Here is a 23103-nt window from a genome sequence, read left to right as displayed (position 1 = left end):
GATGTCTTGAATGGTGAAGCCGCAAAAGTAGCGGAAAGATTAGCGGAGGGAGTTGAAAATTTAAGGGCGATAGCACAGCAAGTCCAGATCGTGGTGTGCACTGTGCCGGAAGTGCAAGGACGGAACGGATAAATTGCCAACGACGTTATGGCTGTTAATCGGGAGATATTAAAGTTAAGCCCAGAGAAAGGCTTTGGCGGAGGCTTTACACGAGATGGCATCCACTTTAATAGAAGGCTAGGAGCCGAGATCGGGTGGCGCCTAGCAGGCCGGGCAGTAGCTATTTTAGGGGGTCCACTGCGGCTCAAGGCATAGGGGTAGGTAGAAGCAAAGTAGGAAGTGTAGCAATGAAGGCTGACACCAATAAAAGGGCCACTAAGAGGTCCAGAAAGAAAACTACAAAAAAAATTTAACACTAGGATCAGGTACATAAACATTCAAGGAGCCACCGCGGTGGCTGAGTGGTTACGGCGCTCGGCTGCTGGCCCGAAAGACGCGGGTTCGATCCCGGCCGCGGCGGTCGAATTTCGATGGAGGCGAAATTCTAGATGCTCGTGTACTGTGCAATGTCACTGTACGTTAAAGAATCCCAGGTGGTCGAAATTTCCGGAGCCCTTCACTACGGCGGCGTCTCTCATAGCCTGAGTCGCTTTGGAACGTTAAACCCCCATAAACCATAAACATGCAAGGCGGTAGAAAGAGAGCGAAGGGGTTAGAGATAGAACAGCAGTTGAAGGACGAAGAAGTAGGTGTATACGCGCTATGCGAGACATATCTCAGGGATCTGGAAGACCCACCATATATTGATGGCTACGTCTGGGAAGGGAGCAACAGAACAACAACGGAGAGGAAGGGAGGACGAGTAGGTATGCTGATACATCAAGGAAGAAATTGACAAAGAATAAAGTCAACTTGCAAAGAACATGTCTGGGTATCGGGTACAATTGCCGGTAAAAGGACATGGCTAGGAGTAGTTTATTTAGAGACAGGGGACAAATGCAGGCTAGAGAACACGGATCTAGTTAAGTGTCTCAACGACGATATAAAGCAGTTTGGAGAAGGCGCCAATATTATTCTGTTGGGGGACATGAATGGCCACATCCAGGATCCGGATGAATACACAGATTATAACGGGAAGTTGATGCTAGATTCCTGTGAGCGACACAACCTAGTTATTGTATATAGAGAAACTAAGTGTGGGGGACAAATCACGTGGGAATCCGTAACAGGCAAGTGACCACTGACTACTGCTTAATCTCGCAGGGGATATATAGCAAGCTCGCAATGACGGAAATGGACGAAGAGGAGAAGTACAGCCTCGGTAGTGACCATAAGCGTATTAGTCCAGAGTTTGGAGCCCTGCTCAAACGAGAAATGAAGGGGAGTCAAACAGAGTGCGGAAAATTAAATTACGAGCAAATAGCGCGAATAGCGGCGTGCATAGAGGAAGCAATAGAGACAGATCCCATGGAAAAGTGGGATTATAATAAGTTAGAACTCCTCATTAGTACAAAAAGAAAACAAGTAAAAGAAGTAAACCGCTGGAGAGGAAAGACGAAGCCACGAAGTTGGTGGAATAAGGAAATTCGGGAGGCCAACGAACAACGACGGTTGGCATCACGGAAACACAGAGAAGCAAAGAGGGCGCAGTTATCTGAAGAGGAACTAGGCTGAAAGAGAATCTTATCGACAAAAGAAACGGCAAGTGCAGGTCCTCGTCCAGGCTAAAATAAAGCAGTCCTCAGATCGCTGGCTGGCTGAAGTTCGCGCTGCAACTAAAGGGGGGCGAAGAACATTCTGGAACGATATAAGCTGGCTGGGAAAAGCGAATTACAGAAAGCAGGAACAGATCCACGATGCCGAAGGAAAATGTTTAGAGGGAGATGACGCTGTGCACTACATTTCATCAGTTGTAGCTGAGTCAATTAAGAAAGGCGATAGAGTAATCACCCCAAATGAGGGAGCAACACAGGAACGCACAATAGAAAACAGCGTGGAACTGACGAATCTTAAATGGAAAAAGGCGGAAGCAAATATTCCAGGATGTACGTCAGCAGGGATCGACGAAACTGCAATCAAGCTACTTAATGAACTTGGCCCAAGAGGCAAGGAAACGCTGATAAAAGTATTGGAGGCAGTCATAACGAATCAGCAAATTCCGCACAGCTGGAAACAGAGTAAAATGAATTTGATTCATAAAGGAAAAGGCAATAAGACGAACATAAAATCCTTCCGACCGATTACGATAACATCAGTTACATACAGGATGGCGATGCAGGCGGTGAAAATAAAATGCAGTCATGGGTAGAAAGTAATAGAATACTCGGAGAACTTCAGAACGGGTTCAGAAGTGGTAGGCGCTTAGATGATTCCCTGTTCGTGCTTACCCAGTGCATAGAAATATCTAAGGCGGAAAACAGACCTCTGTATTTAGCCTTCTTGGACATAAGAGGTGCATACGACAACGTGAACTGGGAACTCGTGTGGAACATATTAAAAGGTGAAGGTGTCAGTCATGAGGTAATTAATTTTCTACAGGAATATTATCGAGAAATTGAAGTTGAAATAACATGGGAAGGAAATAAGAGAACAACAACTGTCCAGATACACAAAGGATTAAGGCAAGGTTGCCCTCTATCACCGCTGCTGCTGTTCATGCTTTATATGATAAGTATGGAAAGAAGGCTACAAGGAAGCAATCTAGGTTATGATCTGTCATACACATTAGGCGGCAAGGTTGTTGAGCAACGACTACCGGGTTTAATGTATGCGGACGATATTGTACTGTTAGAAGATAGCCAGGAAAATTTGCAAACTTTGGTGAATTGCTGTGGAGACCAAGGAGACAGTCTAGGTTTCAGTTTTAGCGCAACTAAGTCAGGTGTGATGGTTTTGAACAGCACAACTGATCAGGAGCTTACAAGGCCATGAAATACCCCGTGTGGCCGAATACAAATATCTCGGGGTATGGGTAAACAACGGGCATATGTACACGGAAAAGCACGAACATTCTCTCGTAGCAAAAGGGCGAAGAGATGCCGGGATAATGAAACATAGGGAATTGTGGGGGTACAACAGGTATGAAGTCCTCATAGGTATTTGGAAAAGAATAGTGGTGCCGGGGCTTACTTTCGGGAATGCGGTTCTATGCTTAAGATCTGAAGTTCAGTCGCAATTAGAAGTAAATCAGAGAACTGTCGGAAGCTTAGCACTAGGTGCCCACGGGAAAACCACAAACGAGGCAGTACAGGGGGATGTCGGCTGGGCAACGTTCGAAGCACGAGAAGCTCAGAGTAAAGTACTATACAAAGAACGCCTGAGGAAATTGGATGATAACCGGTGGGCAGCTAATGTATTTAAATACCTGTACAGGAAGAGCGTTGAAACACAGTGGCGGAAACGAACTAGAAAGCTGGCCAGTAAGTTTGCCAGAGACGAGGAAGGATAAAGAAAGAGCATTAAACGACAGGTTAAAAACGTCGAAGGTTATAATTGGATAGAGTCAATGGAAAAGAAGCATAGTGTAGAACTATATCGATGCTGGAAAAGGCAGATCAGGAAGGACACGTTTTATGATAACTCAAGAGGCAGTGCCCTCCTCTTTGAAGCTAGGTCAGGGTGCCTTAGAACGCGCAGCTACAGAAAAAAATCTAACGAAGATTATGACACATGTGCTGTGTGTGGTATATCTGTAGAAACAATAGAGCACCTCATCTTAAAATGCGATGGTATTCATCCCGATGTCAATGCAGGCACAGTCACTCTTCCTGAGGCCTTAGGGTTTAGAGATAACAATTGACATGTAAATAAATCTGCGGTGGAAGTTAGCAAAAAGCGATAGGAGGACTGGTGGTACAAAAGCAGAGAGGTGACATAAGTTTTAAAGTGTATGAAGACTTTTTTTAAGGAAATGGCGAATTGTATTAACTTACAGCAGAGTAAACAAAAATAAAGGAAAAAAACTGAGCATAGTGGCAACAACCACTGCCCCGTTTCAAACGGGATGCTCCTACCCAAGGAGGTTATATAATACTGCTGGAGTGGAAGTGGCGCCCAAGCGCTGAAGCCGAGGAGCCGCCATCTTGCTAAAGGCAGAAAGCGCTTGCACGGCATAGCGTACGCACAGCATTGCGCGCCAGTACAAGTTGAGTTTTGCTTGCGCTATTGTTCTAGCCTACCTGAAGGTGATCGTGGGCTCGTGCGTTGCCTTCGGCTGCACCAATCGCGTGAAGGAGACGCCGGGAATAAATTTTCATGTGCAAGTACGCCGAACACATTTTACGACTTGCTCGCGAACGAGGAACCGCGAGGGGAGCTTCAGATGGGAGCCATTAACGTTATCGCATCATACCCTCGATCTTTTGCACGAATCCGCAGGAGCACTCGATGACATCGTTAAAGATTTGCCTGAGAATGTGTGCTGTACACGGATCTTTGTTCGTGAATCCCAGGTTTCCCAAATATGCCGCCCAGCGTGCAGCCTGGGAGCGCGCAGTGCGGCGAGTTGGCTGGACAGCCATGAAAACTGGTGTTCTGTGCTCTGTTCATTTCGAAGCTAGCTGTTTCGATAGAACAGGACAATCTACGAGGCTGCGAGCAGGCAGCATTTCCACAATATTTCAGGAGTTCCCAGCCTATCTTCGTCAGCCAGTAAATACAATTAATATTTTTAATTAATTTCACTTCTTAGCCCGGAAAGTGTTATTACATCAGCCTAACAGCTGTCTCATTACTGCTTTCTTAATTACTTTACACGGCTGTACATATGGAGAGAGTAAAAGGTCTAGCGTTGTCGAACGTACTTTTTTTCTGACAGCAAAAACGAAAGCGAGCTCCTGCAAAGTCTCGGGCATCGACTCCATCACCTCTGCCTGAAGTTTACGAAGAATCAACAGAGGTCATCTCAGAGCCATCTTCTACGACGAAAGAATGGTACAAGCAGAAGGCACAGCAGTCAGCTGATGAGGTTCAACAGTTGAAGAAAAAGGTGAAATTACTGCAGCAGTCCAAACGAAGGTTATCAAAGCGCTGTGACGATTGCAAGAATTTTATAGACGAACTGAGGAAACAAAAACTGTTATCAGAGAAAGGCCTTGAGGTTTTTGAAGCTACCTTTTCACCTAATATTCAGCAGCTTCTTGCATGAGCCCAGGAGAAAACGCACGCTAAGTATATCTCAGAACTTCGTTCGTTCGCCCTAGCGCTGCACTACTACTCCCCAGCTGCGTATGAGTATGTGCGACTGAAATTCAATAATGCTATGCCATCTCAACGTACTCTGCGCGAATGGTATAGGTCAGTTAACGGCGAACCAGGTTTTACCTCTGAAGCTTTTGCCTTCCTGAAGAGTATAGTGCAGAGCCGAGAGAAGTCACTGCTCGCTGCACTAATGATTGACGACATGGCTATTAAAAAGCGTGTACAACTTGTGGGCCACAAAGTGTTTGGCTATGTTGACCTTGGAATTGAAACCTCGGACGATAGCTTGCCAGAAACCACAAATGCTTGTGTTTTTATGCTTGTAGCCATGGATATGAGGCTGAAATTGCCACTTGCATACTTTTTCATAGATTCCCTTTCGAGATCTGAGAGAGCTGAGCTCACAAGAGAATGCCTCTCCAGACTCGCATCACTAGGCATCGAAATAGTTTCGTTTACCTTTGACGGGGCAGCGTCAAATTTTGCTATGGCCAAGTGTCTCGGAGCGGAGTTGAACTGCAATTCGACGGCATTCGACGCCAGTTTCCAGTTCTCAGAAGGTGCAGGCAGAGTACATATGATACTAGATGCCTGTCACATGATTAAATTGATACGGAACTGCTTAGGATCGGTTCCTTACCTCGTGGATCCAAATGGTTCACATGTGAAATGGCATTATATTGAAGAATTGGAAGCACTGTGACGGCAAGAAGGACTCCATCTTGGCAACAAACTGAGAAAGGCTCGCGTTGAGTGGGCTAAGCAGAAAATGAAAGTCAAATTGGCAGTTCAAACCCTGCGTTCATCCGTAGCAGATGCACTTGAGCTCTGCGAGTTCACCCTAAAATTGCCACAGTTCAAAGGGGCGTATGCTACAGCAGAATTCATTCGTATTTTTGATCACCTTTTTGATATTCTCAACTCTAGGAATCCTCTAGCACGGTCATATAAAGCCCCCTTCGCAAAGAGAACACAGCCACTTGGAAGGCATTCTGTCAAACAGCAGAGACCTATATAAGAGGGCTCAAAGATGCTGCGGGACGACCGATAATCGAAGGACTGAAAAAAACTAGATTTTCAGGCATGCTCATTTGCATTCAAAGCGTTACAGCTATTTTCGACACTCTGGTGGCTACTGGCAAACTCAGGTACTTGCTGACACATAAGATGTCACAGGACTATTTGGAAACATTTTTTGGTTGCGTAAGAGGAAGGGGTGGTTACAATAACAACCCCACTGCCTGTCAGTTCAGATCTTCATACAAAAGGCTTCTGATACAGACAAAAGTCACCTAATCTGAAGCCGGTAACTGCTCTAAAGATCTAGTGACTGTGCTTAACGTATCAAGCGCCGTAACTTTGCAGAATCGTCGACAGAGATTACAATGCAAAGGAGATCGTCTGTGCTTGAAGCCTGGGATGACGATCACGACTATACAGATCGCATGGATCTCCCAAAGAGCCTGTCGGAGTTCGCTCGAGCAGTAGTTCCCTACATAGCAGGGTTTGTGGCCCGTAGAGTGCGCGATGCCACTTCATGTGAGGAGTGCTGCATGCCATTACAATCGACCGAGTGCCCGGCTTTGGTAGCCGAAAAAAGCCGAGGCGGTCTCGTTGCACCATCCTAGGATGTCGTAAAGATATGTAGCATTGTGGAAAAGGGCATACGACTTCTTCAACATCAGTGGAAAGACGTTAAAACCCTGCATATAAGATGTCAAAATATCTTGGCAGAAGTTATGACAACTGTGTTTGAGAAGGCATTGTTTCGCGAGCTTGAACCTCACATTTTGGACTGCGACACCCTTGATAATGACATCTACGTCCTGTCCAAAAAGGTTGCAAACATGTACCTGAAAATCAGGGTCCATCACATCACAAAGATGAGTAATGAAAAAAACTTCAAGAGCAAGGTGAGGCAAATGCTCACCAGGGAGATAATATTCAAGAACCAATGAAGTATATCCACGCTTTTTTACCTGTACTCATCAGTGCCTTTCCATGCTTTCCACCGCTCAGACGCATCAAAAAGCTCGCCACTGCTTGCAGCACCCTAAATATCTGACAGAAGTTTATAGAGATTGTCAGTTATTTTATTCACTTTGTATCAGAGTTCTAAAGCTTCTCGCAGACGGAGTGACAAACTCCGTCTCTGAATAAACAGTTGTCACTCAGCGCTGCGTTCGCTCTTCTTCTCTTCTTTTCTTTGGCTGTGTGCAGTTGCGCTGAAAAACTATGAGCTGGAATCAAGGATACCAACTAGCCCAAGAAATAACTCTACTGGAGTGACAAACGGGTAAAATCAGGAAACTGAAGGGCGAGCAAGAGAAACAAAATAAAGTTTTATTCTGTTTTTGTTGTTCTTAGTCAGAGTCTGAGTGTTCTCGTTTACAAAAAACATTTTTGTACTGTGCTAGCTCATAAGAATAGGCTGTAGATTCGCATGGACAGCCGCTTGGTGGCGGCATGTGAGCAAAGGTTTCCCTCCAGAAACCTGCCACAAGCAGCCGCCCAGAAATCTGCCGCTTGGCAAAGTAGCCGAGAAAAAGAAAACCTTAAGTGTCCCCATAATGTGAAAATAATTTGATCGTCGTAACGAGCGGTAGCGAACGCTTCCAAACCTCAGCCACCTCATCTCTCCAAGCCGCGCATAGCCGCGCAAGCGCCTTTTGCCCTGAGCAAGATGGCCGCCGGTTGCGCCGCCAGGCTTCACCCGCTTCACAGTGGCAGGCAAGCAAACACTCCTTGGCTTTGTATACCTGTGGACAGGGGCTAATGCCAAAGAGGAAAACAGGAAAATGTTAGAATGTATTGCAAGCGACATTGATGAGCTAGGAGGACAGGGCGAGATAATTATATTAGGCGACATGAATGCACACATAGAAGACCTGGATGGGTACACGGATTCGACAGGAAGCATGCTGCAGGACATGTGTGACAGGCATGATTTAGTTGTATGCAACAGCACTGAGAAGTGTGAAGGGCTCATAAAATGGGAGGCGGGGAGTCTGCACTCGGCGATAGATTATGCACTAATGTCACAGAGGATGTATAATATATTAGGGGTAATGAACATAGATGAAGATGGTTGCAGAAGTCTAGGTAGTGACCACAAGCGTATCAAGTTGAGCTTCAGAAAAAAAAGCAATGTAGGACTGAAGCGAGATGGACAATCAGAGGGGAATTTTTACTCAGAAAAGCAATTGGAAGAAGCCGCCAAAAAAATCGAGAAAGTAATTTTTGAGAATAGTGAAACAGAATGGACTTATACCAAATTAACTCGATTACTGGAGCTCGAGCTAGCTAAGGTGCAAGTAAAGCTAAAAGGGAAAAGATAGAAACCCAACAGTTGGTGGGATGAGGAGGTCAAGAGGGCAATAGAGAAGCGCCAGGAAGCATCCAGGGAACAGAGATATTCCAAGAAGAGGGGGTACCAAAATCCGAAGTAGACAGAAAATGGGATACCTTCATAAAGTGTAGAAGGGACGCATCCTATTTGATTAATGAGAAAATTAGAAGAAAGGGTGCCGAATGGATGTCAAAAGTAAATAAAAAGGATAGAAAAGCAACCCAAAATTGTGGAAACATCTGAATGCATTGAGTAATAAGACTAGGCTAGAACAAAGGTTTATTGTTACAGATGAGGGTATTCGACTAGAAGGGGATGAAGCAATAAAACACATAGGAACAAGGATGACGGAAAAATTTACAGCAAAGCACGTGGTACATAATTTATTGAAGCATGATAGACCGGTTGCAGCAATAGCTTCACTTGAGCAAGGAGAGTCGAAAAGGGCAGAGAAGAAGGTTCCTAGTGGCACATCAAGAGGACCAGATGGAATCCCGATTAGGTTGATAAAGAAGTTAGGACCAAAATCCAAGCAAACATTAACACAGGTAGTGAACAAAATGATAGTGGATGAGAAAGTCCCCGATGAATGGCGATGAAGTAGAATGAACATGATATATAAGGGAAAGGGGGACAAAGCAGACGTAAGTAACTATCGTCTCATAACAGTGACAGCTGTGGCATACAGGATGGTGATGCAGATTATAAAGGATAGACTGCAGGCTTGGGTGGAGAACGAGGGGGTGTTAGGGGAACTACAGAATGGGTTCCGGAAACAAAAGAAGTTGGAGGACAATCTATTTTCATTGACACAGTGTAGAGAAATTGCGGAAAAGGAACACAGGCCCTTATGGCTAGCATTTCTGGATATTAGGGGAGCCTATGACAACGTTACTCAGGAGCATTTCTGGGACATACTGGGCGCATTGGATGTGGAAAATGGAGTAATTAATCTTTTAAAAGATATATATAGAGGTAACAAAGTGCTCATAAAATGGGGGAAAATGTATCAGGGCCTGTAGAGATACAGCGGGGGCTTAGGCAAGGATGTCCTCTGTCCCCTTTGTTGTTCATGTTGTACCTGCAAGGGATGGAGACCAAGCTAGATGGAAGCGGACTAGGCTTCAACCTATCTTTTTTCAACCAAGGGGAATGGATTAAACAGACATTACCGGGACTAATCTAGGCGGACGATAAAGTGATAATGGCTGACAACAAGGAAGACCTGCAGAAGTTGTTAGACATATGCAGTACAGAGGGAGATAGACTAGGCTTCAAGTATAGTAAGGAAAAATCTGCAGTCACGATAATTAATGAAGAAGGCGGCGAGCGTAGAATACAGTAGTTCGTGCTAAAACTAGTGAATGAGTACAAGTATCTTGGGGGTGGGGATAAATAACAGTGCTGAGTATCTGACAGAGCATGAAAAATATTGTAACAGTTGTTACACTGAAAAGGAACTGCAGCGGCTGAACGAGGGCACCAGAGAAACGGACCTACACTTCAGCGTCGTCTACTTCTAGAGGCTGCGATCTCTTTCTTCTTCTACTTCCAATCCTCGTGTCACTGCCCCCTCTTCAGGAGCATCGCCCCGATGCGGTGTTACCGTCAGACCGAATAGCGGGGAGAAAAAGTGTTCAAAAGGTACACCACGAGTCTGACGTCAGCCGCAAAGTCACTCGGGGGGTCGCTCGTAGTACGGCTTCATTCGCACCACATGCACAACGTCGCTGCGCTTGCCGTTGTGCGATGAACAAGCTGGCGAGGCTGGTGCAACTTCGTACGTTACGTCGCTTAGGCGGCGGACAACAAGGTAAGGGTCGAAGTAGCGGCGCAGTAACTTTTCGGACAGCCCGCGACGACGAACGGGCGTCCAAACCCACACATAGTCGCCTGGGTGGTAGGTAACGTAGCGGCGTCCAAGGTTGTAGCGGTCAGCATCGATCTGCTGCTGATGGTGAATGCGGTGTCTGGCCAGTTGCCGTGCTTCTTCCGCGCGCTGAACATAGGTGGCGACGTCGACAACAAGTTCACTCTCACTGTCAGGGGGGTCCACGGGTAGCATAGCATCGAGGGGGGTGGTAACCTGTCGACCGAAGACTAATTCGAACGGAGTGAACTGCGTCGCCTCTTGCTGCGCGGTATTATACGCGAATGTTGCGTATGGGAGAATTTCGTCCCATGTCTTGTGCTCGATATCAATATACATGGAAAGCATGTCGGTCAAGGTCCTGTTGAGGCGTTCTACCAAGCCATTTGTCTGCGTGTGGTAGGCTGTTGTACGTCTATGGCTGGTGTGCGTGAGCTTGAGTACAGCCTGAGTGAAGCGGGCCGTAAATGCAGCTCCACGGTCAATAATGATAGCTGCAGGAGCGACATGACGCAGGACGATGTTGTGGACGAAGAAGTCGGCGACTTCAGCAGCAGTACCGTTTGCAAGTGACGTGGTCTCAGCGTATCGGGTCAAATAATCTGTCGCGACCGCAATCCACCGGTTTCATCTGGTCGACTTCGGAAACAGGCCGATGAGGTCTATGCCAGTTTGCTGAAAAGGGGTCTTTGGTGGTGCTATGGGCTGCAGAAAGCCGGCTGGCTTCAGAGGAGGAGATTTGCGCCGTTGGCAATCCCGGCATGTTGTTGCTTATCTACGCACGGATGGGAATAAATTGGGCCAGTAATACTTAAGCCGAATCTTTGCCAGTGTGCGACTAACCCCCAAGTGGCCGGCGGATGGTTCATCATGACAAGCGCTTAAGATTTCGGAGCGTAACTGGGATGGCACAACAAGCAGAAACGTCTCTTTGTTGCTGTCAAAGTTGCGCTTGTAGAGGACTCCACGCCGCAGAATGAAGGTCTGTAGTCCACGGCGAAACACACGAGGTACATGAGAAATCAAACCCTCCAGATGCTCGTTGAAGCTGCGCCATACGGGAGATGCTAATGGCACAAAGAACAGGGCAATCTTCGGGGATGTCTTGCGTAGCCGGTTCCACGGGCGCTCGTGATAAACAGTCCGCTCCTGGTGCTGCCGACCCGATTTATAGACGACCGTAACGTCGTACTCCTGTAAACAGAGGCTCCATCTGGCCAACTGGCCAGAAGGGTCTTGAATGCTGGCCAGCCAGCATAGCGAGTGATGATCGCTGACAACACGAAACGGTCGGCCGTAGATGTAAGGTCGAAACTTACTCAGAGCCCAGATGACGGCAAGGCACTCTTTTTCGGTCGTCGAATAGTTCCGTTCCGATCGAGAAAGTGTGCGGCTCGCGTAGGCGATTACTCGCTCTGCGCCGTCCTGCCACTGTACGAGGATCGCTCCGAGGCCGACATTGCTGGCGTCAGTGTGGACATCAGTCTCTGCATTCTCGTCAAAATGAGCTAGTATTGGTGGACTTTGAAGGCGGCAGCGGAGTTCCTCGAAGGCTGCGTCTTGGGCACTTCCCCATACGAAGGGTGTGTCATCTCGAGTCAAGGCAGTCAATGGCTCAGCTAGGCGAGAAAAATCTTTAACAAAGCGGTGGTAATACAAGCAGAGGCCCAAAAAACGTCGGAGGGCCTTCTTGTCGGTTGGGCGTGGGAAACTGGAGACGGCGGAAGTCTTGTCGGGGTCTGGAAGAACACCTTGTGCGCTGACAACATGTCCTAAGAAACGGAGCTCCTCGAAGGCGAAATGGCATTTCTCTGGCTTGATCGTTAGTTGTGCAGACTGAAGAGCTTGAAGGACAATGCGCAATCGCTGCAAGTGTTGTTCGAAGCTAGACGAAAAGATGACCACGTCGTCCAGGTACACAAGGCACGTCTGCCACTTCAAGCCAGCTAAAACAGTGTCCATCATGTGTTGAAATGTGGCCGGAGCGGAGCAAAGTCCAAACGGGAGCATCTTAAATTCGTACAGACCGTCGGGTGTCACGAAAGCCGTTTTCTCGCGGTCTCGCTCGTCCACCTCGATCTGCCAATATCCGCTTTTCAGATCTAAGGAAGAGACGAACCTGGCGTCCCGGAGTCGGTCAAAGGCATCATCGATCCTCGGGAGTGGGTATATGTCCTTTTTGGTAACATTATTCAGTTTCCTGTAATCAACACAGAATCGCAACGTGTTGTCTTTCTTTTTCACCAGGACCACCGGCGACGCCCACGGACTTGTTGACGGCTGTATAACGTCGTCTGCAAGCATTTCATCGACTTGCGTCCTAATAGCTTCGCGCAATTTAGGCGAAACGCGGTATGGACGCTGACAAACTGGTGGCGTGGCCGAATCGGTGACAATGCGATGCTTGGCTACCGGCGTACGTCCGACCTTGGAGCTCGCCGCGAAGCAATCTTTAAAATCAAGTAGCAGCGACGACAGAAGGTTCTTCTGATGAGGTGACAACTCCGGGTTAATTTTAACCTTCTGAAGGGCGTTACTTGGTGCAGCATCGTCGTGAAGATTCACCTGTACGGGGCACAGATTCGGCAACCTATCCACGTCGTCGAGGAAGGCGACGGCCGTTCCCTTGGCGAGGTGCTGAATTTCGTTCGTCAAATTCGTCAGAAAAACGGTCGCACAGCCGTCATTCAGTTCAACAAGACCGCGCGCAATAGCCACACCCTTCTCGAGCAACAGCGAAGGGTGACTGTCCGCAATACCTTCGTAGTCGTGAAACGAGTCGTTCCTCACTAACACCAGCACCCTGGACCGTGGTGGCAGCATTACGTCGTCTTCGACTATGCGCAGAGCGTTGACTCCTGGGCCTTCTGTGTTAGTGTGCGCCACGGCTTGCTTCGTCGAGAATGTGACTCGCTCCTTGTGTAGATCGATCACAGCACCGTTTGCCTGTAGAAAGTCGAGGCCCACGATCAAGTCTCTCGAACACTCGCTCAACACGACGAATTCACCCACGTAGACGAAACCGCGGATGCCGACTCGGGCTGTGCACCTTCCGGCCGGGCTAATGAGGTGACCTCCAGCCGTGCGAATGCTAGGGCCCAACCATGGTGTTAAAACTTTGCTCAATTCCTGGGCGAGGGTGTGGCTCATCACGGAATAGTCAGCCCCAGTATCAAGTAAAGCGATGGTGTCAGTTCCGTCAATCGTCACACGCAAATCAGAAGTAGCGCGTCGGATGCTGTCGCTACCCTGCCCCGGTAAGGAATCAGAGTATCGGTATATCGGCGGCGGAGGATCTTCAGTTTTCCCGACAGCAGCGTCCTTGCCTCCGGAGACCGCTGGAATTGGTTTTCGCGGAGTGGACTGGGAGAACGCCGCTCAGGGTAGCCGGCGTCTCGGCGAGGGCTTGGGGAACGGTAACGCAGCGGAGATGACGACCTAGGATCGTAGCGACCGTATGTCCCAGGCCTCTGACGGGCCGACAGATGAGGATCAATTTCGAATGGTCGTTCGCCATTCCGGGGGCAAGGGTCATCGGGCGCGAAACCACGCTGACCCACTCGGCGGTACGGGCAGGCCCTGTAAAGATGTCCCGCCTCACCACAGGGGTAGCAAAGGGGCCGCCAATCCGGTGCACGCCACACTTCACACTTCCGTGGCCGCTGATAAGCTGGTCGAGCAGGCACACGGGAAAGACCAGACTGCTGCGCTGCGTGAGTCGCGGTATTCACGTCGTAGCCTGGCGTTGGGGCCCGGCAGAGGACAGATGCATAGGTTGGTCTGACCTCAGTCTGTCTTGGATCTCAGGCAGTTGTTGCTGCTGTGCTGCTAGGCGCACCTCGTCCCGGACGACTTCAGACAGCGATGTAACAGACGGCGCGCTGGGAGGCAGCTGGAGGGCTTGTAATTCCTCCCTGACGATCGACCTGATTAGGTCCCGTAAAACGGCCGCATCACTACCTAGCGGCATCGAAGAAACAGCGCGCCCAAGCGTGCTTACATCCCGATTGTATTGCCGGGCTCCTTGCAGGAGCGTCGTCTCCATGGTAGTCGCTTCTGTGAGGAATTCGGCAACAGTACGCGGTGGACTGCGCACAAGACCGGCGAAAAGTTCCTGCTTGACCCCGCGCATGAGGTGGCGAAGCTTCATCACCTCCGCCATGGATGGGTCAGCACGCTTGAAGAGGCGCGTCATGTCCTCTACATACATGCGGACGCTTTCGTTAGTCCGCTGGTTACGGGAGCGAAGCGCAGCTTCAGCTTTCTCCCGGCGGTCTGCGTTGGGAATGTAGCTATGAGATTTTGGCGAAATGTCTCCCAGGTGGACAGGTTGCTCTCGTGGTTCTCGTACCCGCTCGAAGATGTCCAGCCAGTCTTCCGCATCTTCGTACACGTCGCCGTGAAAAGATGGCGGTGTTCGCGGCGTGTGGTAGAGGATGGGCGCCGGGTACCTACTGTCTGTGGCCATTTCCGGTGGGACCGTCGGTCGAGGCTGCGTCTTCCTCGTCGGGTTGTCATGAGGCCCGAACTCAGGTGTCTCACCGCGGAGGCGGCGGCTTGGGTGCTGATGGACCGGTGTGAGTGCCGTCTTTATCTCGTAGGCGTAGGCAGGTCGGGAAGCGTACCCAGCACTGCTCCACCAGATGTGTAACAGTTACACTGAAAAGGAACTGCAGCGGCTGAACGAGGGCACCAGAGAAACGGACCTACACTTCAGCGTCGTCTACTTCTAGAGGCTGCGATCTCTTTCTTCTTCAACTTCCAATCCTCGTGTCAATATGTAATAAATAAAGCTAGTAGGAATGCAGCTGTCATGCAAAATAGGGCACTGTGGAATTACAATAGGTATGAGGTGGTAAGAGGGATCTGGAAAGGGGTGATGGTCCCTAGCCTGACCTTCGGTAATGCGGTCCTGTGTATGAGGCCAGATGTTCAAGCAAGGCTAGAAATTAAACAACCGGGAGTAGGGAGGTTAGCTTTGGGAGCACATGGAAATACACCAAATCAGGGGGAACAGGGTGATATGGGATGGGCGTCTTTCGAGAGCAGAGAGGCTAGCCGTAAGATAACATTTGAGGAACGATTGAGAAAAATGGAGGAAAAGCAGTGGGCTAGGAAAGTTTTCAGATACCTGTATATAAAGAATGTTGACACGTAAGGGAGAAAGCGAACTATAAAATTGACAAGCAAATATCTGGACAGCAGTAAGGGGGCAAATCAGCAATTATCGGTTAAGAAAAAGGTTAAAGAAACAGAGAGAGCTCTGTGGAAAACAGGGATGCTGACGAAATCTGTACTGGGAACATACCGGACCTTTAAACAGGAAATTGTCAAAGAAAATATCTATGATAACTGTAGGGGAAGCTCTTTGTTGTTGGAGGCCAGGACTGCAGTTTTGCAGTCTAAGACGTATAGAGTCAGGTACCATGAGATAGACACTTTGTGCATTGCGTGCGGAGAGGAGGAGGAAACGGCTGAACACTTGATACTTTTCTGTAAAGGGCTGCACTGTACAGTGGAAAGCAGCGGGGCTGACTTACCCAAGGCACTGGGGTTTAGGGATAGTGAAGGGAAAGTGGATTTTAAGAGGTTGGAAGTAACCAAGCGAAGGTTATCTGATTAGTGGCTAAACGCAAGACAGGAGTAAAATTTCCCAAGATATGGCTAGGTGGCTTGAGCCACCGCCCGATTTAAAGGGTTCAGCCGTATCCATCCATCCATTCATCCATCCATCCATCGCTCGAATAGGCGGGTATGAGGGACCTCTGCTCCAGCAGTATTGTATAACCTCCTTGCTCCTACATTCCATCCATCCATCCGTGGGTCATGATCATCATCATTGTCTGCTTGCGACAAATGATTTTTCTCCTCTCACTGCCTTTCTGTGCACTTGTGCCGTCTTATTATTTTGAAACCTAGTAATGAACGATGCAAATATGACATTTCTTGAAATTCTAGCAGTGAATATTCAGTTTGCGCGCATGCATGTGTGAGACTTTTCGGCATCTTTGCTAAGGCAGTGGATAAATGATAAATGCTCAAAATGTAGACAAATGACAAAACTATTACATCCTTGAAGTAAAATAACCAACGCCATCTTGTTCAACAGGTTAATTGCAGCGCCACGCCGCCCGGAGGTGCCATTCCCTAGCGGGAAAAGCTATGAACTAAAAGGTGCGCGCTGGAGCAGTGCCAAATGCGCAGGTCCCTAGTTCAGTAGGTATTGATCCGGGTCACTTCAGGAGATCACAGGATCGCAGCTTCTACAAACGACATGCCAGAAAAAAGTAACTGAAAGCCCTTTGATGATCATAAAGATAGTAAAAACAATTTTAGAAAAATACGTTCTTTGTTGTGAAGATACTTTAAATATTGGTGATTTAAAAAAAAAACTTCTTTGTTGGTTAGAATTTTTCAACGACGCGAAAGCGCAGCGGTCGGCGACATTGCAGCGCTAACGAAGCGTCTCGTTTTGTATTTGCCTCTTTGAGGCATTGCTTGAGTGCTGGTGCGGCGGACACGTGTGAAGAACTCATTCAATAGGAAGTTGAGCAGGAGTGTGTTATGGAAGCCAACGACCAGAATTACGGCCTGTCAACATTGGAGAGTTTCAACGGGTAAACCATGGAGAAAGACAGTGCTGCGACGTCTTGTCATCTGTAAAGGCAACGAAGACTCCTGCGCGTTTTATTAAGCCTGGATGAATCGGATGGCTGGTGAGTCCCGCTTGCGTTTCTTTTCTGATGATCTGTATTCACACGCGCTCTTTGTATTCGGCTATATAGGGATGTGAGTGGAGGCAGTCTGCATGCGGTTGCCACAGCTATGGGCTCCGTGCGCTGGTTTGGTGGCGCCAGCAGCGACCGCATCGCCAGCGCCGCCTTGCGGCTGTCCCCGCGTTAACCGGACGCCCAGTGCGTTTTTGTCAACCGGCCCGGCCACATCGCAGACGCGCTCTGACCATCGTTGTGAGAATGGCACCGCGGGAGAGCCAACGCCTGCTTTTCTGCGCATTTCAACGCATTGAAAGCCTTGATGTGTATTTTAAAAGAAAGAGTTTAAAAAGTGGGCGACGGCTGTATGAAAGCAATCATGTGTATGGCGTTCAAGAGGAAGCAGTCGGCGCAACGGAGCCTTCCGACATCATCGGCAAGTGCGTCGCGCAAATGAAAAATGTGGACCACGACATTCGCCTTGTGGTAAGCAAAATTTACTGCGGTCAGCACTGTTCTAAGGAGGACTAAAATAACCAGGCGTGTTGTTTATAAGCTCTCAGGAAACCCAAGGGAGATCACGAGGGCCAGTTGCACTTGCAAAGCAGGGGTCCGTGGATGGTGTAAGCATGCTGCAGCACTGGCGATCTTCGTCAATAGCCACGAGAATAGCTCATGCACGGACCTTCCGTGTGAATGGCGCAAACCGTCGAAACCAACGCTGGACACAAAAAAAAAAGATTGAAGAATTGTTTCCAGGTGAGAATTACAAATTTTGTGTCCATTCAACATTTATTTTGCGCTATGTTTGTGTACGTTTTTGCGCAGGCCCGTCCCGGCAAAACCCAAACCTACAACCCCTTGATCCGGCAGTTGTTCATGCTAAATTTGCGGACCTGAACTGCTCAATCAGGCATGTTTTAAGGACGGAAAGCAGCCCTGCTGAAATGCATAAAAACGGACTAGTGGCATCACAACTGACAGAGAGGGAACAAAATTGTGAAGCAGAGCTAGTGAATGCCCTGGTCAGCGGGAAGCGACGGCTTTATACCATGCTTGAAATCGCAGAGATTTCCCCAATGAAAATGAGAAGGCTAGACATGGAGCGTAATTTGAATGAAAAAGATATTTCCTTCTACAAAAAGGTCGTGCAAAAAGTCTCAAAGAGATAATTGAGATAGCCCTGATTACAAAAGGCCAGGCAGCAGTTCAACGGTTTGTTTTTTATTGCTTTTATTTATTTATGGTATATGCTGTTTTTGTTTCTGAGCACAAACTATGCAATTGCTGATCCAGATGGCACCAACAACGACAAGTGCGCGTGAGCAGTTCGACTGCGCACCGGATTAAAACAAGAACAGCTGAGTTCCAATACTTAGCTGATGTTCTTGCCCCGCAAAGACCCTTTTCAAGTGCTGCAACCTCATACGGTATGTGCTGTGCCCTGCCTAATATATTTGTTTATTTAAAGTGTCCAGTACAGTGGCTGAAATGACACTGTGCAGTAGTGTCTTTGCAAGGTGTGATGCAGTTCTCTTCCACATGATGGCGCAGGAAAGAAAATGGAAAAAATGGCCAGACAGGAGTTGGAGCTGGCACTTGGGACGAAAATACACGAGGTAACTTCAGTACAAGCCTAATGAAGCCATGCTACATTTACTCTCGATTACTTTCAGGTTGGGCTCATCATCGATGCCGAGCAGCCATGGTTGTGTTGCAGTCCAGACGGCATTGCAACATCCGGCAGCACACTTCAACTTATTGAAATTAAGTGCCCTTATAGTTTGAGGAGCAAGTGTCTGGTTGACCCAGATAACGAAATCAGCAATGTGCCATATATTCACTATGTGAATGGTCACTTAGAACTGCGAAAAACGCACTCCTACTACACGCAGATAATGATAATGCTTTACATCCTGAGGATTGACACCGCTTTGCTTTATGTGTACTCCCCTCAGAGGAGCATAGCAATTAACGTAGAAAAAGACGAAGCGTTTCTTGCGGAGTACGTACCAAAATTAGAGGACTTTTATTTTAGGTATTTTCTGGAGGCACTAATTAAATGAATGCTGTGAAGTTCGCAGAACTTTCCGTGGCGCCAGTCGGCCTTGGGTTCGCGAGGAATGCCGCACCAGTCAAGTCACTTGCATCAGAGGGACGCCTGATGGGGATTAGGCGGCGGCTGTATTGTGATCAGCGCGTCGCACACAAAGGGACCCGTCCCGTCCCTGCCTCGCCATCGTGCAGCGGATGCCTTTGTGTTCTTCGCGCCGTCACGGGCATAACCCGTCTTGAAGAAGCTTAGGCAGGTACATCTGTCGACATGTGTGCGGCGTCAAGGGGTTGCCGAAACTTCGGGAATGCAGGAGATACGTCTGGGTAGGATCGAGTGACCATGAAGCGCATTTTTCCCTTGACTACTGTCTTCTTTTTTTTTTCTCTGAAGAACCCACTACCTTTATTGATCGTTCCTTCGGCATGCGCGTGTGCGAAAGAAACAAATTAGGAATGTAACTTCTGTGCGGTGGGAAATGGTAGTGGTATTTGTGCTGGTTGTGTGTTTGATTGCCACCTCTCCATTCCCAAATGTTTGGCTGGTCGAGGGAATTGCAGATTTTGGTTTTCCTTTCCCCGACCATTGTTTAGTCCATATTCGTTCCCTAATCGGCGATTAGTTGGCGGAAACCTTATTTTCCTTTCCCTAACCACTGAGTGGTGAGCAGGGTCGCTTAATATTACCTTGTTAGTTGCTGTCCCCGCTAAGGGCGGAGACAAAGGGGTTAAAAGTAAGCGCCCTGGGTTGAATCCGGGCTGAATTCGTCTGATGAACGGTTTAGTCATGTTGTAAATAGTTTTCTCCTTGCTCGTTTCTTCTTGTTTTATTTATGTTGTAAATAAATAGTTAACCTTCTCCTTTCCTCGAGTAACGTGAATGTTTGCAAGTTAACACCACCAAGTCATCAAGAAACCCCGATTTCATCATCAACAAGGTGTTTCCTCTCATCGCCACCTGAAGGGGATTTCAACTGGCGCAGTCGAGTCAAAATTGCAACTGGCACAGTCTGAAGGGGAAACCGAACTAATTCCCAACGCATTTGTCCTCGGAAACAATCTGGTTGTAATTTTATATTTATTGATAAGTACTTGTACTTCAGAAAGTATTTTAAGATGTTGTTAAATGCGAGAAATAAATGTACAGAAATTAAACCACTTTCTCCGTTTCTTTATTCATCCAGAAAATGGCTTCAGATGTCGAGAATGCAAGAATTAAAGGCACAAAAATTTTAAACCACTGTAGGAAATAACATGATACAAATGCACGCAGAATGGCTTGCGTGAAACAATGTGACAAATCACATAGGTGAACTCAGAAGCTGGTCATTGCGAACACACACAAGTAACAAAAAAAAAACAAAGTTGACGCGCTGAACCACACAGAAGCATAACAAACGAAGAATGAAACTTCAGTTGCTAGCTCTCATTCCTGTAAACACGACTCCAGTGCACACTCATCACTTCATTTCCCGAAAGGACTCTTCCAGTAGACCCTCTCGGCATGCGCAAGGCGTGAGCGAGACGGTGGCTCGCATTCTCGGTAAAGAAGGGGAGCTAGCAACGCACAAAGCGACTACCACCATCAGACGCCTTCTCCCCATCACCCTAAACACTGACACATCACCCTAAACACTGACAGTAGCAACGCAAAGGCATTTGCACTCACACCACAAAGTTCCACAAATGCATCCTTTCTTCCATAAAGGGAGCTGTATCCAAGAAACACACAACTTCTCTCGTCTTCGCCGGTGGCTGTAGATGCAGTGGTAGGCTTTGCTTGGGTTGAAGAATCCACAGTGCTAATATGACACACCTGTGTCGAAGCTATGCAACCTGATGTCATGGAAAGGAGAATGGTGCAGGCGCCCTGGCATGATTGACCGTCGGTCTGCGTCAGCTGCACACGCAAAGAAGACTGGTTAGCGATATCCAACGCGAGCCACATATTGCGGCCGGGGACAGACATAAAGTTTAACCTAAGGTAGAAAACGGGAAGGCTTAGCAGCAAAATCGAGGAAGGAAAGAAAACACTCATACGAAAAGGCAGTTTATAGAAAAGCACAAGAAAAACAATGACACCAAATTTCCTTTGGTGGCAATGTGCCCATTGCCTAGGGTTTAATATTCAGAAACTAATGCAAACGTAAATAACGATATTGCCGGAGCAAACGAAAACCAACATAACATCATCAAATGCAAACAAAAAACTCGAGTTCTAATCAGGGGGATCGCGAAATTTTGTCTAGATATTGTATACTTGTTTTTTTTTATCCTGAAAAATGAAATATCTGTCGCTTACCACGGATGTGCGGAGAGTGCTACCCTCTTCCATTGGTATTTGTGCATCTTCAATGAAAAGCAATGGTGATTCGTATTCTGGATCTGGTGACCATTCCTGTTCGTGTAATGGAGAAGCGCTTTCCTCTGCATCATCGTCCGAACTGTCCGCAGTCGTCCGGTCTGCTGCACGACGCTGAGACCTTCAAATCAAAAGGATACATTTCGTGTTGTCATGCGCCAGAGAAAACAAGCGCACTATTTCATCGGTTTCAACAGACGTATGTATGACTCAGGTCGTACATAGTCATTCCCTTTCCTTCAGTGGTGCTTACCTGAGGTATCTCTAGTTTTTCACTAGGCATCATTCCATCGTCTTTCCCATAAGACGGAGGGAATATGGTGGGAACGTAGGCCGGGTGCGAAGCAATGCTACTTTTCTCATTGCCCACAAAGTGCGCGCTGCAAATTCTTGTTTCGTGCCGCACCGGCTGCCACGGTTTTCCGTCAGGGCTGGTAGGGCATGACGAAAACAGAAAAAAACTCAAAATTCTTTCTGGATTGAGTCTTCCCCATAAAAAAAGGCCATCCTCACCTTGCACGCCGCACTGCTTGAATCCAGCGCTCCCTCTTTTCCGTTTCGTACGGTCTCCAAGGAAAGCGATAAAATTTTATCCTCGGTACCTGGCCTGAAGTGTTTTTATAGCTGTTATGACACTTGTAAACACAGCAGTAGGTCGAGCCACCCATAATTAGCGAAATTTCCTTTCGCCTTCGATGGAAACACCCTACCGCTCGCCTAGCTGACAGCAAACTGAGAGCTATGCGTCCGGTTTTCGCCACGTCTGTTAACCAGGGGGCGCCACCAGTACTCGCCAAACTGCAGCGTACGGAGCCCATAATGCGGCTCCAAAAATGCAGGGCCTATATCCTGCATGACAAGTGTTGTTCTCACTGTCTTTATTTGCGATTAGTACTCGCGTGCCATGGTAAATAAAAATGGCACCAGATATCACAACAGAGTTACGCTTTCGCTTGCTAGCGCTTCGACACTCAGTGCAAAAGCATGGATTTGCATTGCGTAGAAGACGATGAGCGAGAAGTGCTGCGCGACGGAGCGCTCGCGCTAGGCCAGCTGCGATCAGACATCGCACTATCTTGATTCAGTCTTCTGACGTTTCCTTCCCCGCGCAAATGCTTCATTGGCATTCTACCCTATACCTTGGCCAATCCCCCCACGTGGGTATGTGCCATATTACTTGAGAAGAAGTAGAAGAAGATCGCACTATTTTGCTCAGGGTTGGTACTTATCGGATTAGTGCTTGCGCCTTGATATTCGTCATACTAAATTATTCTGAGACAGTGATCGCATGTGAAAGGCTGGTGAATATTCCTCGTCTTGTAATTTGTAAACTTATCTGTGCTTCCCGAATGGCACAGGATTTGTGGCAGTGTTATGTCAAAGTTAGGTCAATCTTGCGTCTCCTGAGCTAGCTGTAAGCGCCGATACTTCCTCTCCTGAGCACTGCGAGGTGCCGGAGATGCAACTGCACGCTTATTTAGGATTTCTATCTTTTTGCTATATTCCTAGCTTGTGCGGCCCGCATTCAAGTTGTTCGCCATTGTCGATGCTTTTTTGT

The 23103-nt window shown here is 47.8% G+C and overlaps 1 protein-coding gene and 1 pseudogene across 1 annotated transcript; one reads left to right on the top strand and one right to left on the bottom strand.

Annotated features, from left to right (window-relative positions):
• The first annotated feature begins 1284 nt into the window (after positions 1-1284).
• On the top strand, positions 1285-18456 carry LOC144102565 (uncharacterized; annotated as a pseudogene).
• A 2435-nt stretch (positions 18457-20891) lies between these two features.
• On the bottom strand, positions 20892-22274 carry LOC144100488 (THAP domain-containing protein 11-like). The gene is made up of 4 exons (XM_077633429.1): positions 22059-22274; positions 21799-21976; positions 21486-21666; positions 20892-21083 (listed from the first exon to the last, which is right to left on the bottom strand). The coding sequence occupies exons 1-3, from the start codon at positions 22211-22213 to the stop codon at positions 21616-21618; spliced, it is 384 nt and encodes a 127-aa protein (XP_077489555.1). The 5' UTR covers positions 22214-22274; the 3' UTR covers positions 20892-21083; positions 21486-21615.
• Positions 22275-23103: the final 829 nt, after the last annotated feature.

The sequence above is a fragment of the Amblyomma americanum genome, chromosome 8 (genome assembly GCF_052857255.1).
Source record: "Amblyomma americanum isolate KBUSLIRL-KWMA chromosome 8, ASM5285725v1, whole genome shotgun sequence".
NCBI classification, from domain to species: Eukaryota; Metazoa; Arthropoda; class Arachnida; order Ixodida; family Ixodidae; genus Amblyomma; species Amblyomma americanum.
Note: the sequence above shows the minus strand (reverse complement) of the source record. Positions and strands in the feature narration are given on the sequence as shown.